Source organism: Vidua macroura, chromosome 1, assembly GCF_024509145.1.
Source record: "Vidua macroura isolate BioBank_ID:100142 chromosome 1, ASM2450914v1, whole genome shotgun sequence".
NCBI lineage: Eukaryota > Metazoa > Chordata > Aves > Passeriformes > Viduidae > Vidua > Vidua macroura.
In genome coordinates, this window is record NC_071571.1 from 59,502,689 (window position 1) to 59,517,247 (window position 14,559).

The 14,559-nt window shown below is 40.7% G+C and overlaps 1 protein-coding gene across 4 annotated transcripts in view; it reads right to left on the reverse strand.

The window, feature by feature from the left end:
* The window catches only part of TPPP (tubulin polymerization promoting protein), a 73,935-nt gene that overhangs the window by 13,006 nt on the left and 46,370 nt on the right, over positions 1-14,559 (reverse strand). For 3 of the 4 annotated variants that reach the window (XM_053972827.1, XM_053972818.1, XM_053972838.1), the window contains exon 4: positions 4,703-4,893. In XM_053972827.1, the coding sequence (XP_053828802.1) occupies positions 4,703-4,893 (191 nt within the window). Of the gene's footprint in view, positions 1-4,698; positions 4,894-14,559 lie in introns of those variants that run through there. The other variant, XM_053972847.1, reaches the window with a different exon arrangement.

Consider the following 14,559-nt stretch of genomic DNA (forward strand, 5'->3'; position numbering starts at 1 on the left):
GCACGTGCCCCCAGAATACATGCATCCCTGAAGGCATGGTTATGTTTTGACTACCATACATACAAGCACAAAGAATTAAAATTCATTTCATAACTATGAAAAGCCTTGAGGAAAAAACCTATCAATTACAACTTTAAAGTGTTAGTTTTGGAGGAATATACATGAGGATTTTCTCTACAGATGGTTACAGATGGCTGGGATACCTATCACTTGCAAGTCAAACCCATATCAGTCATTTGCCTTTTTGTTCTGCCTAATTCTAGTTACTATAAAAAATATTGATCCAATAGAAGGAAAATATGGAGGACTAAAATGGTACTTTGTGAACAAAGCTTTGTATAATGCTAAAAAATTGTCAGACTTTTAAATTTAATTGCCAGAATTTTTAATTTAGGTAAGGTCAGTAAAATACATACTTCAATTCAAAATATCTTTGAAAGACAATCTCTATGCTGATGAACAACACAAGCTGTGACACGTGAGTAGTTTTGAAATCTCCCTTTCTCTTCCCTAAATGAAAAGGAGGTAAGAAGTATTACAGGTTTTAAAAAACAGGGGCTAAATTTTGGCTATAGTCTAATATTCAACATTTCCCTTGGGATTCCAAATATTTGACTACAGTTAATTACAACTGTTCATATAGGACCATGAAACTATGTGTGTTTTTCAGTGTCTGCTTCTCAGTAATGGTATTGTGATAGCTTTGATAACCACAAAGAGCAGGCCAATCATTTTTGGTTTTGGTATTTCCATACTAATGGCTGCAAAACTCCCAAGGAAACTCTCAACTAAAGCTCATGGAGTGACTAAACGGAATTAGTAAGCAAGCCCTAATAAGAAAATCCCTTTTGACTGCTGCATATTTTACTAAAAAACAACATCATTTTTAGAAAATTATTTGTAATGTCTATTCATTTGCCTCAGTAAGGATTCTCATTTCTTGTCCTCAGTCTTGTCAGGTTTTGATGGTCAGGTTAAGCTTCAATAGACACACAGGTAAGGATTGTGTATTGCCACAGTATTTAAATGAAATTTGCGTTTGTTCTTTAAGGCAGTTATTTCTAAAAGCTATCTGAACTTTCTGATCACATTTCTTTTGGTAGCATCTACAGTAGTAATGAAAGCAAAGATAACTAGGAACAGCAGGGTTTTATAGAAGATATCATGTAAGACAGTGTTACGTAGTGGAAGATGCTGAAAATCAAGCTGGAAATTTAGAAAATCAAGCTGGAAATTTAGATGAAATGAATTAAGATTCTCCCCAAAAAGAGATAACAGTAAACCTTATTAGGTTCCCATGTCCTTACTTCAGACATGACATTTAGTTAAAGTCTGCAGCATGGTGCATCAGAAGAGAATATGCTCAACAACACTCTATGGGCTGAAAATAGGGCACCTCCTCAGCTATCCCTTCCTGTCAAATTTGATGTATAAGCTGTACTTACTGTCATAAGAGTTAAGGGAACAGCAGATGAGTAAGAAAATGTACTTTGCCTCATTTCCAAGCAGGCCTGGAACTTAAGAGCTAATAATCAAGCAAGTATTTAGGCTTTTAATTTCCTACCAATATTAGTGGACTAGTAAGAGCTTAAGTAGGTAGTGAACCCCTAATACACAGCTGCATAAGATGCTTTTATTTATATCCATTATCTTTCACACCAAGCATAATAAAAGAGAAAAACCTTTACTAAGTACTATCTTCCGAGCAACAACTTTCCTTTGTAACTGTCACATCAGAATGATTTCTTTTCATGTATCACTTTTGAGGTTTAAAACTATCAGACTGAAGAAACAAAGAAGAAAAAAATGTGTTCCTCAAAATAAAATACTGCTGTCTGAACCATCTTCTTAGGTTCTGATCCCAAGCTTACTATGCCATTGAAAGAATTTCAAAGTTTACATCAGGTACACAAAAGTGCTTTGGTTCATGACAGGGATTTTATACTGCACAAGCAATGCAAAGTAAACACTGGCAGAACCTTAGCTCATTCCATCAGTCACTTATAACTCAATTTCTAGACAGTGTCAGCTTGGATCTGTCCGCACGCTCAATTCCCTTGCATGCCTTCTATCATATGAGTGTGCTGATCTCTCTCACTTTGAACTAAGAGCTTAAAACCTAATTATATCTTAAAATCTTCCTAACCAATCACTCCTCCTGTATGGAAACATTCTGGCATTACAGACTCTGCATTTGGGCACCTGAGAAAGCCTGTCCTTTGTGTACCTAAAAGCAAAGTGTCACCCAATGTGCCAGCCGGACAACAGCTAGCAACAAACAAACACCCAGGTCAACAGTGTGCTCTGGGACTCTGCAGTAGGCTGGACTTCACCCTTTAGTGAGCCTGGGTCCAGAACTTTTCAGTTACCAGTGAGTTATTAGTCAAGTCTTAAAGTCAAAAGGAAAAACAGGGACACTGATTTTGCATGTAACTCAGCTGAAGGATTTATCAAGGGTTGTAGGCTCAGCCTTTTTATTCATTAAAAAAAAAAAAAAACAAGGACTACCCTGGAGCTGTCTTCAGGTGCACAGGCACCAGTGACAAAGAAGGCTCTTTACATTTAGACAGTTTACTACCATGGCAGAATAATTTAGCCACTGTTGGTTTCAAGTAATCTATTTTCTGCTTTGGAGTGTGACAGGTCCTGAGTGCAACACAGGAGTGGATAACCTTTCACTCTTCAAGAACGCTGGGTAATTCTTGGAAAAGGTTCACAAAGCTGAACACACTTTGCATCCTGAGCATCTTTACATAAACCTAAACTCTTCTCAGGTAACCAAAGCCATCCATGGGAAAAGTCATTTAAATCTTTACAAGAGCATGTGCTGTTTTGGCAAACTTCCCTCCCGCTTAAAAACAAACATCAAAATAAATTATAAACAAACAAAAGCATGTTCAAGTCCATAAGGAAGCCCTTGCCTTTTGTTTGCTATTGTTGTTTTGGTTTTAGGTTGATGTATGGGCTCAAAGGGTCCCTGAGGGTGAAGTTACAGGACAGGCTACCAGACAATGTCAGCAGAACAAAACATGAACAGTTTAAGGGCTGAAAACCAGTTGCTCCTTTTCCATACATTGGCCAAATACAGATTGTTCACCTGCATGGCACATGACAGCACACACTGCTCACCTACATTTATGTACTCTGAGTGGGATGCTGGTATGGGTGCGGGGAGAGCAATACATCTATTAACCTTTTTTAAGAGTTGAACATGAAAATCAGGGCACAAGCTCTTTTTGAAAGAAAGCAAGGCAGAACTGCAAATAGCTGGTTTTGAATACTGAACATCCTATCTTTCACAACTTTAGAGAAACAGAGTAATACATAAAGGTACTTGTTAGGCTCTTGCAGAAAATTGAAACGGCCTTTTCTCTCCTTTTCAACCAATATTAAAAAAAAGTTATTTTTATTCCAATTAATTTCTTTTGGCATTCTGGACACCAGCTAGGTCACATTCAGCTGCCTGTACCTTAAGCCTGTGGGACTGGTTCTCCTGGTAACATTGGAAAGCCATTCCCAGCAATACTATTACTCCCAAGTCTTGCAACAAGAGTGAACAGGGAATCAAATCCCTTGTCCCTTGGATTCAAACGAATCTATCATAAAATGTAGTCCAGTTATAATGTTTTTTTTTTTTTTTGTGGGAAAATTGCACCTAATTACATAGATATTAATTGTAAATGTCCTAACTCCAAGAGGCCATAAGCTTTCCTTACATATGTTAGAGCTTAAAGGGCCTATCTGCCAACATATGTGCAAAACATCATTCATTTAATAGCAATCTGATTGGCAGTGTTAAGTCATAAACAATATTTTAAAGCATTATTAGCTTAATGCCCCCTTCACTTCCAATGTGAGGCAGTGCAAATTTGAAAACAGACTGTGAAAATCCTTAACTATACTTTCTTAGTAATGTCTTGTTCCTCACCTCTCAGGTTAGTACAATAGCGTCATCCAAATCCAGCCAGTCAGAACCATGCTACAGTACACACAAGAACAAGCACAAAGTATAGACAGGAGGAAAGTAAGGGCTGGTATTTCCCAACTCTTTCTGTTGACATAAAATACTTTAGAGCCTATATTGTCCTAGAAATAGCTTTTTTTTCAGTTTTCCAATGAGTGGTATATGACAATCACAGGCTAGAACCTAGTATATTACTACCACTTATTTGCCAATAGTTTATTGTTGAATGTTTTAAGAAAAGTGCTAGACCCCATATAAGACATTAAAAAAAAAAAACCCTATAACAATAGTGAAATGAAACTGCATAAGTAATGGGATATTGTTCAGAAAGACTGCTACAAAAAATCCATTTTTCAAGAGGTTCTCTTTGACATCATCAGGGCAACCTAGGAACGTTTGAGATCTTCCGCTTGAATTGACAAAGTGTGGTATAACTGCTCTTAACTTTGGCTTTGTTGTTTTCTGGTTTGGGGTTTTTTTCCTAAAGCTCAACAAAATAATGTATTTTTTATACCTACATATTTATTTATTTTTGCCAATATATGCATGAGGAATGTAATGAAGTGGCATTGTGCTGCAAGTAGCTCAGCAGATGTTGAAATCAGTTCCAGTTCCTGAAGACAACTTCTTGACAACATAGTCTCAACATTCATAATAACTGAAACATGTGAGATTCATAACATCATCCTTACAAATATATACTCTATCCCCCTCTGTGTTGTAAACCCTCAGCCTTACTTGTTTCCTTGTACTTTATGATCGTATGTGCCTGCATGCTTATAACCAGATACATATCCTGAGTTATCCACCAGATCTTCTCGGCCAGCTCTGCCTTTTCCTTTCCCACTGGCATCAAATCTCTCTTTGTGAGAACCCGTGAATTTTGAAGTATCTGTAAGGCGTGAAACAGTTGGAGATGCAACGGTCTTCTATTGGAAGAAAAAAGAAACAAAACACAAAGACACATCAGAAATCAGCTATTCTTAATACAGATACTTTTACATGCTACCATGATTTGAATCTTTGCTAATGACAAAGACTATGCAAATACCTACTAATTCCCAGCAATAGGATGCAAAAGATGTTTGTTTCTTGGCATTACATACAATGACAATAATAATATAGCAGAAAAGGAAATAGCACAAATTATGTCAAAGCCTTTTGGAAGAGACTTTCAGTATGAGATACTTTTCATTAATAATCAAGTTCTAAGCACCAATGATATGAAGAAGTTTCATCTTGACTTCACATTTTGAACCATGTTCAAAATCCATTATGTCAACATGGAAGCATAAAAGCCTGGCTCCACCAATATAGAAAAAGTACTCCAATACAACTAGAATTTATTGCTTCAAAAGACAATTCCATTCTAAATTGTAGGATTCATGAGAGAAGTAACAAACTGGAAGGACTGAAAGTTATTTCTAATATTAGCAAATTAGCAGTCTATGAAATAGCATTGAGCAAAGATTTTCCTTCCACTGAGTCATATCAGGCTCTTCAAAAATCAATTTTGTTGTCATCAAGACAAAACAAATTTGACTATAGAAACAGAAAAAAATTATTTCATATTACAATATAAAAGCGTGATAACCTGTGTGCTCTGACTAGGAGCAGCCTCTGCAGCAGTAGATTCTTAAATTTATATTTTAAAATCAGGTGAAGAAAAAACGCACACGACTTTTGACCTAAAATGAACAAAGAGTGCCAAAATTGGGCTTTTTTTTTATGTGCATGACCTGTCACTATCTGAAAGAAAATGACCACTGGAGCATTCTTTGCTCAAAACAGCATTGCTAAATGACCTTTAGGGACTTCTGTCTTGCAGTCTTACGACTACTATTTGCAGAAGTGTTTATTTTTCTATACTGAAAAAATAGGTATCAAGACAATGCTTAGGAAGAAATATTGGTCTAATATATAGTTTACTTGTTCACATTGACCTGGTAGAACCTTTTAACCAGGAAAACTCCAAATGCAAGACAAGGGCAATATAGTCAATATGTAGTTAATTAAACTTAAATCATATTTGCTTTCCTTGTATTTAAAAACCACTACTTTACAGAAAATCAGTTTTATCTGCATGTGCATACACTCTCTACCATCACATCCACAGAGAGAAGTCCCAGAAACTCTAGTTGACTGCCCTTTCCATTACCAAATTCATTCTCAGGACCGACTGCTATTCTGAGAATTTGTAATGGTAAACTTAATCACTTTTTGAAACAGAAAGACTACAGCTTCTGCTCCTCTGTTTCAAAGGTGTGGCATGAAATGTACGAAGTTTTCCTCAATACACAAACTACAATAAAACATACAAGAATTTTTGTACAGTAACATATTTAGTAATATACATACTAAAACTTGTGTGTGTGGATGGAAATGCACACATATTAACATGCAAGAAGAAACAGTAAAACAAGGATTAATAGAATGGCTCATGTCAATAATGAAGGACGTTCCCAGAAAACTATTCCCAGTGGTAAACTTGAGCAATGTGGTGTTTATATCAAGACACCTGCATTCTGATAAGACCTCAACACACATGACTTATAAGGTGCAACTTTACAACAAGAGCAGCGTGCCACACAAGCCCTTCCTTTTCCTATTAATGTGCAGACATATTTCAAACCCACAAAGAAAACTGAAGATGGGCAACAGCTTGGCAGGTTAAAAAATACTATATTTTTGTCCCAAAAAACAATTAAGCAAAACCTAAAACCGCAGTACAAGGAACAGCACAAATCGAGAGCAAGAGTAAAAGTGATCCCACATCTGGTGGTCTTTCAGCCCAAGATAGATCAGAACACTTCCTGCATCACAGGAGTCACAAAATGTGAAATGAACATTAAAGGCAGTAGCTGCAAGGTGAACATTTTTTCTCCTAATTGTTTTTCACTAAGTAAGAACCACAGCCTTTTCCTAAGTTGTATGTCAAGTCACTGATGTGCCCCTTCCCACATATGACAGATTATTACAATTGAAATCGTGTTGATTTGCTGTTGGCAAAATTCCTATAAAATGGGAGGCTCACCTTGTTTCCAACAATACAAAATCCAATCAATGTTAATTCCTTGTATGTTATGCTCTCACTCCCTGAACTGATGTATCTACATAAAAGATCAGAGATAAGATGCCACTACAAGGTTATGCAGAACACCTCATTTCTCCTTTTCCTTCTTTTCCATCATTCTTATGATGAACATCTATACACAAAAAAGAAAATACTCCTTTCTTTTTAAGGTTGTGCTAAGATGCTTTCATTCAAAAAGTCTTTGTAAATACAGAGTAGAATATACAACAATTTCATACCCATCCCGGGCTCAGGAGCAACCAGAAGCAGCTAGTGGTGCTATATATCACAGAATCATAGAAAAGTCCTGTGACTGAGCACTACTGAGCCTTGCTCTATCATCTTTGCACTCTCCCTTCAGGTATTTATATACATGGATATGGGATTCATCCTTGACCCTTCTTTTCTCCAGGTTACACAGTCGCAGCTCCCTCAGCCTTTCTTCATAGGAGAGATGCTCCAGTCCCTCCATCATCTTTATGGTCCTTTTCTGGACTCTCTCCAGTAGGTTATCAGTCTTCTCCAGGGAGCCTAGAGCTGAATGCAGGACTTCAGATGAGATTTCACCAGTGCTGAGCAGAGGGGAAGGAGCATGCTGTTTGCTCGGCAATACTTTTAATGAAACTGAGATACCAGTAACATCCCATACAGCAAGAACACCTCTCCAGTTCATGTTCAGCTTGGTGTCCATGAGCACTCCCAGGTCCATTTCAACCAATCTCCTTTCCGCCTGCATGGCCCCCTGCACATACTGGTGAGTGGGGCTCTTCCTCACCAGTTGCAGGACTTTGCACTGCTTGCTGAACTTCCTGTCAGACCAGATCTCCAGCCTGTCGGGTCCCTCTGGATGGCAACCATCCCATCTGGATGACCTATCATCCACTCCTCCCAGCTCTGTGTCATCAGCAAACTCACTGAGAGTATACCACACCCTAAAGGACTCGACTCAGTATAGACCCCTGGGCTACATCAGGTTTTTCAGCCTCCAACTAGACTTTGCACTGCTCATCAATACCCTCAGGGCCCAACCATTTAGCCTGTTTTCAATCCACTTCAGTGTCTGCTCATTCAGTCACTATAGCACTGCATTGTGAGACTCTTGTAAGAGACCCCATCAAAGGCCTTACTGAAACCTAGGTAGACACTGTAGTACTCTCTTCTTACTCCATCTACTTGGGCAGTCATTTAATTGTAGAAGTTTACAGGTCAGTCAAGCACAACTCTCCCTTGGTGATCAGCCATGCTGATTACTCCTGATGACTTTCTTCTCCTTCATGTGCCTGGATATGATTTCTAGGATTAGCTGTACCATTACTTTCAGTGTCTTAACATGAAAAGTTTATCCATAAAGATTCCTCTATGAGCTGATGATTTATTTTTAGTGAACAGCCTTTATAAACTGAATGTGCAACCAACTGTTCTTATCAAAATGTTTTTTTTTCTTTTACTGAACAAAATCAACTATGCAGATTAAATTGGGGATTGAGCAAAAGGCAAAACCAATTGAAAGGGTGGCCATGAGCTCATTCTCTACAACCCATCATTATTGCACAAGGCTATGGGGAGGCAAATAAAAAAAGGGGGGGGGGGGTGGGGAGAGAAAGTTGACCATCCTTCTTAAGTGAAGAAAAATGTAGGAAGAAATATCGTGAAGAGCACAAAGGGCTGGATGAGAACAATTTCCACAATAGCAAGTTACTACACTCCCTTCTTTTTCACAATGAATCACATACAAATGATTCTGACTTGTCATACAGCAATTCTGCTTGAACTGTTTACTATCTAGAGTAAGTTATATAATCTCTCTAGTTACATTATTCTAAAGGCAATAAATTCCTTGGGGCCAATTTTCTCCCTTTTTTTTTCTCTGAGACCACAGAAGCCTTCATTTTCCATCTCTTATTTGCACATACAGTTAACCACAAGGTTTGCATATCACAGAAGGTGCCCATGAACTTCAATTTTTTATTTAAAAAAACCTTTGTCTTAGGAAGAAAGTTTTACTTAGCACAACAGAATCAAACATGATCATTTAGTGTTCCAAATTGAGTTTATTCTTTTTTTTGTGAATTTTTTCTTAGAAATTCAGTATTTTTCCTCACTTTGTCTTAGTGTCTACAAAGAAGTGCTGCTAAGATAACAAGGGGCTTGGAGCATGTGACATACATGGAAAAGATGACAGAAATGTGTTTATAAATACTCAGAATTAAAAAGGGAGAGACAAATCTTATTCCCGTCCTCAACAGAGACAGAGCAGAAGTAAACAATAATGGGCATGATTTGGAAGATACGAAATTCCAACTAGACATGTGAGAAGTTTTCACCACTGTGGTTGGTCAAGCCTGGAAAGAGTGAGGGATTATCTGTCCCTGAGGATTATCAAAACTTAAAATTACTAAGTCACAGAACAATTTAGTTTGGAAAGAACCTTTGAATATGAGTCTTTATCTAGCGTAAGGCCCTGCTCACAGCAAGGCTCAAAGAGGCTTACACTTCTCCAGTCAAGTCCTGAACACCTCCAAAGTCCCACAGCCTCCATAGGCAACTTATTCCAGGGACTGACCACACTGCAGGTAAGTAAAAAAGCCAAAACAATCCAACATCTCATCAAAATTCCATATTACCAATAGTCCAACTTCTGTCTGAAGCAGCCCTCATACCAAAGACAGGAAGTGAAAGCTGTTATCTTGAAACTCTGTAAATCTTAACAAATGCCGCATTCCTCCCTTGCCCTTTCTCAAGAAAGGCAACTCTGCAAACTTTGACACAGATTTTGCCTGCTACCTCAAGATAACTAATGAATCAAGGACCAGTTTACAGAACAAGCAACACAATCCATTTCATTATTTTCAATAATTTGAATTAGTTCCAGAAATGCAATATCAGCCCTTAAGAAACTGAAATGAACTACAGTAAAAAGGAAATGAGAGCAAAAAGTCAAGAACATGCATTTTGTCTACTCTAGTACAGAAGTATATAGCAGCTTGCCAAGGAAAAATATATGAAGTGAAAGCTCTGAAGCTGCAGTGGCTTGGCTTGTTTGCAGCAGGAAAACTGTATGAATTCTATGGACTCAAAAGATCCCATATAATCAACTCTTGTGTCAAAAGGCTAGAAGCATTACATGAAGCTAGTGAAGCCACAATGATGAAAATAAGGTAACAGTGTGAGACTGGAAGATTTCCCACACTTGCAGGACTTTTCCCTCCAGAACAAAGTAGAGGCAAAGAAAAGGAAAGACATTTCAGTGCTGCCAAGGTAGTGTTCCTCATTTTCTGTCACCACACATGACCATCCCTTCCTCAAAGCTCACAGTTCAAAACCCAAGCAAATGTCACATAACCTTTGCACCCAGCACAGTGCAAAGGGCTCCATGAGCAGGGCAGTGCAGCACCACACTCCTGAAGCTGCACAGGGATCACTCCTGCAGCACCACAGCCCCTGGCAACCTTGCAGGACCTTTGTGCTGGGCAGCTCTGCACACAGCATGGCACCATTCCCAAAAGGCTCTCCACAACCAATTCCTGGGAAGGAAAAGCACACAGAAAACCTACTGGACTTCAGGAATATCACACATTCCAAACAGACACCGAGTGCCCTCGCTTTCACAATGAATTCTTGGCTCCACTGAAACAACTTTGCTTCAAGGTATTTTCCACCGCTTGCCATCGCTGACAAAGATTTGGGATTGATTTAAAGCTGCTCCACAGCTTAGGCAGAAACTTAATGATGCAAAACGCTGCAGTAGGATTGTCTGGTTGGTTTTCCTTCCTGAATTACAAATGTCCAGATAGTACAGAAACAGTCCCTGCCTGCCCAAGGGACTGACTGTGTCTCTCCAGCAATCAGTGCTGGGAGTGCCTGCACTGCCACAAACACTGGTGACAGGCAGTAGGTGAGCTGCTCTTCTTACTCCTCACCAGAAGGGTGCAACACCTTAGCCACAGTACTCCTGGCTACACTGTCAGCTGCAGTCAGCTTTCCTTGCTGAAATGGAATGCTTTCCTACATTTGCTCCTTCAGCTATAAAACTTCACTATCTAACAGTACCTTCTCCTAGAAAAAGTTGCCATGGAGATTTCTTTATGCAATTAAAAAGCTCTGGGACCCTGCAGAATCGGCACCAACATTCATAGTCTCAGCAAGGTTTTGAAAATTATCAATCTGCTGGAAATAACCACAACCTTTGTAAAAATAGGAAAAAAAAAAGACTATATACAATACCTAAACTTTCTCACTTACTAGAAAGTGAGTAAGAGCTAGAGACAAGACAACAAAAAGGTGCCTTATATATGACACCACTTAGAGCAACAAGTTCACATTAATCTGTCCAATCTGCCTGACCCAGGTCTAGCTCCATCAAGAGAAGTCCATGTAAAGTCCAGCCATAAGGGCAAATCAGGTGTTTTTTGGCAGTTACAAGAGACCCCTTCCTTTCCTCCTCTCTAAGATCAGCCCCTTAACTCCAGTTCTCCAGCATTTCAACAGTCCAAGTTACTACATGATCCCAACTCATGGGATCTAGCAGCCTGATTAATATGACCTTCCACAAAAACAGTGTGCCAACACTTCTCTGAGGAGTTTTTCATTCTTGTTGGTGGTGAAGACAAAACAGAAAGGGAAATATATTACAAAGCCTTTTTTTTTTTTCAGTGAGGGTGTTGCTGAATCCTTCTTCAATTTACTGTTACAACTAGTCTTTAATGAGACTTGGTCCAAAGCTAGATGCTGTTAACATAAGCCTTTACATAGACTACAATCCCTCTTCCTCATTTTTTTCATGTATTTCCTGAAGAGTCTCTATTTATCCAGTGCAGCACTCCAGTCAGAAGAGCTGTGTTAACACACCTGCACAATCCCAGTGAATCACATCTCTGCATCTAATTTGCCCTGCTTTCCCCATACTATATGCTTTTGTGTGCAGGCGTTAGAGACAGACCCCATGTCCTGTTGCATTTACAGAAGGGCAAAGGCTTGTCAGGCTTGTCACCTCAACATATCTGCGCTGCCCCTTATGATCTTTCATCTTCAGGTTACGGCAACCTTCCATACCCAGTCTAATAGTCTCCTCAGCAGATCAGTAAGCTTAGTGTGTAAAAATACTCTTGTTCCACTTTGTTAGATTTATTCCATCCCTGCTGAGTTGTCCTCATTTCTCTGGTTCTAGAAGCCAAAACCCCATCTTCAACAGAACCCATACAGTCTACTTCTACACAATCTTTCTTCCTCTCGGGATTGGCAAGACAAGATCTCAGCTCCTTACCCATCACCCTCATCCCTAAACCTCTGCAGTTCCTCTTTATATGCACCAGGTTACTTCCAGAGCAGTACTCTGGGTACCCACAAGGAAAAGAAACAGGAAGAACGGGTCCATGTGAGGAAGCTGGACAAATCTTGGTTGTGCATCTGCAACAATCCCAGATCCTGGCACCTACCAAGCAATAAAACTCCTCAGACATCAGGTGACATCAGAAAATAGATGTCTGCATCCCAGACTTTGGGTTTAGGTTGGGGTTCTGATGTGTCTTAGCAAATCCTGTGTACCCCCATGTATCCCCCGGTTTTCCCCCCCTTGCAGTACCCGGTTCCCGAGCTGCCTGACCATGTGGCCTGGCTCCCATCCCTCCTGTGGGTCCTTTCCTACTGTTATCTCTCCCCCGTGGCCGGGGCTGCCCCGGGCCCCCGGTGCCGCCCCTGCCACTTCCCCATTGGCTCCTGCCTTCCACACCACAGCCCCACAGCCCCGGGAGTGCCCAGGGCCCTGGCACCGCCCCTGCCATGCCCCTATTGGTTCCCCCGTGGCCGGGACCGCCCTGGGACTGCCCCAGGTCCTGGTGCCATCCCCTACTGCGTCCCTATTGGCTTCCCCAGACCACGTGACACACCCCGCTCCTCCCTCCATAAAACTCCCACGAGGCCTGGGCCGTGCGGCCATATTGTCCAACTCAGGAATCGGGAGCACATCAATAAAATGCTCTCAGTTCCTGCCGTGGGGAATTTGGTCCTTCCTTCTCCCCCTTTATCAAGGTCCCTCCCGCACGGCGGTAGAAGTGGCCGACCCACCTTCCCAGAGCCACGGAGCCCGGGAGCAGCGGCGAGACCGGGACCGGAGGAGCCGCGGTGCCCCGCCGGGCACGGCAGCTGCTCCGGACCCGGGAGAAACACCAGAATGCCGCAAGTCATGCCTTGATCATCCATGAGAAAAATCTCCAGTAATTTTCTGTGACTGGTACCCATACTCCTGACTCATGGTACAGCACTGTTGTCAGAGTATAGTGTCATCCATTACAGAACAGGGAAGTGTAATAACACATGAGATATTTGGGATGGCAAAATCTTCTGTAACTGTTCACTCAAGTCCTTTCCATATTTTCACTAAGACACAGCTCATGCTAAGGCCTGATATAACTACAGATCTGTGTCCAGCTCTCATTCAACCAAGGATTCTTAAAAGAACCTGTCTGTCCCCACAGTGTCAGATAGTGCTGGTCAACATTATCACTCATTTTCCCCTTTTTGTGTGAACTCTAAATTCAGGCTCAGCTGACTTCTAACAGGTCTTGTTGATCCCCACGAGTGCTTAGGATACTATATGTATTCTGAAATTGAACAACTGCAGGTGGAGCAGATCTGTGACTTTTTGTTGCCCAAAGCCACAAGATTTCAGCCTTTTTTATCTCAATAGTCTCTGTCCACTTGGTCTCCAGCTGTCACTCCTTCCTCACCTTGTGTAGCTTGGGTTTTCCACAAATACCACATCAGTCTCCTCTTCATCTTCTCCCACCATCTGGAATCTCAGGACCTCAGCCACAGCACATCTCCCACAAGAGTGGCCACCACCGCCCTGACCTCTGAGAAGACACAGGAGCTCTCTGAAGCATTCAAGGTGGATATAAGACTTCCTCCTAATAGAGCCAAGAACTCTGATATGCTAATGGCAGTTCTGCAGACTTCTACATCTTAATGGAAGTCCATGTGCTGCGGCTTTTTCCCACTACCACTGTGTATTCTTCAAGCAGATCCACATAGTCTAAAGTGGAATTCCTAGCCCCCTTTGCCCTTCTGCTGCAACAACTATTTTGTCTCATTTACCACACTCTGTGGACTGCACTCTGGCTTCCTTGCCCTTGCTCCAACAGGTACATTTTGTTGAGAATATGATCTTGCCCACATCAACATCTCCTTGAGCACCCAGCATCCAGCTTTTAAAGTGCTGTTGCTGCTGTACTGCCCTGCCACCCATACTCCTCTCACCGTGAATCTCACTGGATTGAACCCTGAACAACCTGATCTGGCTTTAAGTTAGCCCTCTTGTGAGCAGAAGGTTTGAACGAGATCATCCCAGATTCCTTGCACTTGAAATTGTTCTGCATTTCTATGTCAAGGACCCTCATGAATATACACTAAAGTTCAACTAGTTTTAACAGCAAGCAAAAACCAAAGCAAGGATGTGTTCCCTAGGAAGTGTAAAAATGCATTCAGCATTGTTATGGCACATAGCTCTTGGTACAGGAAAAGAAAG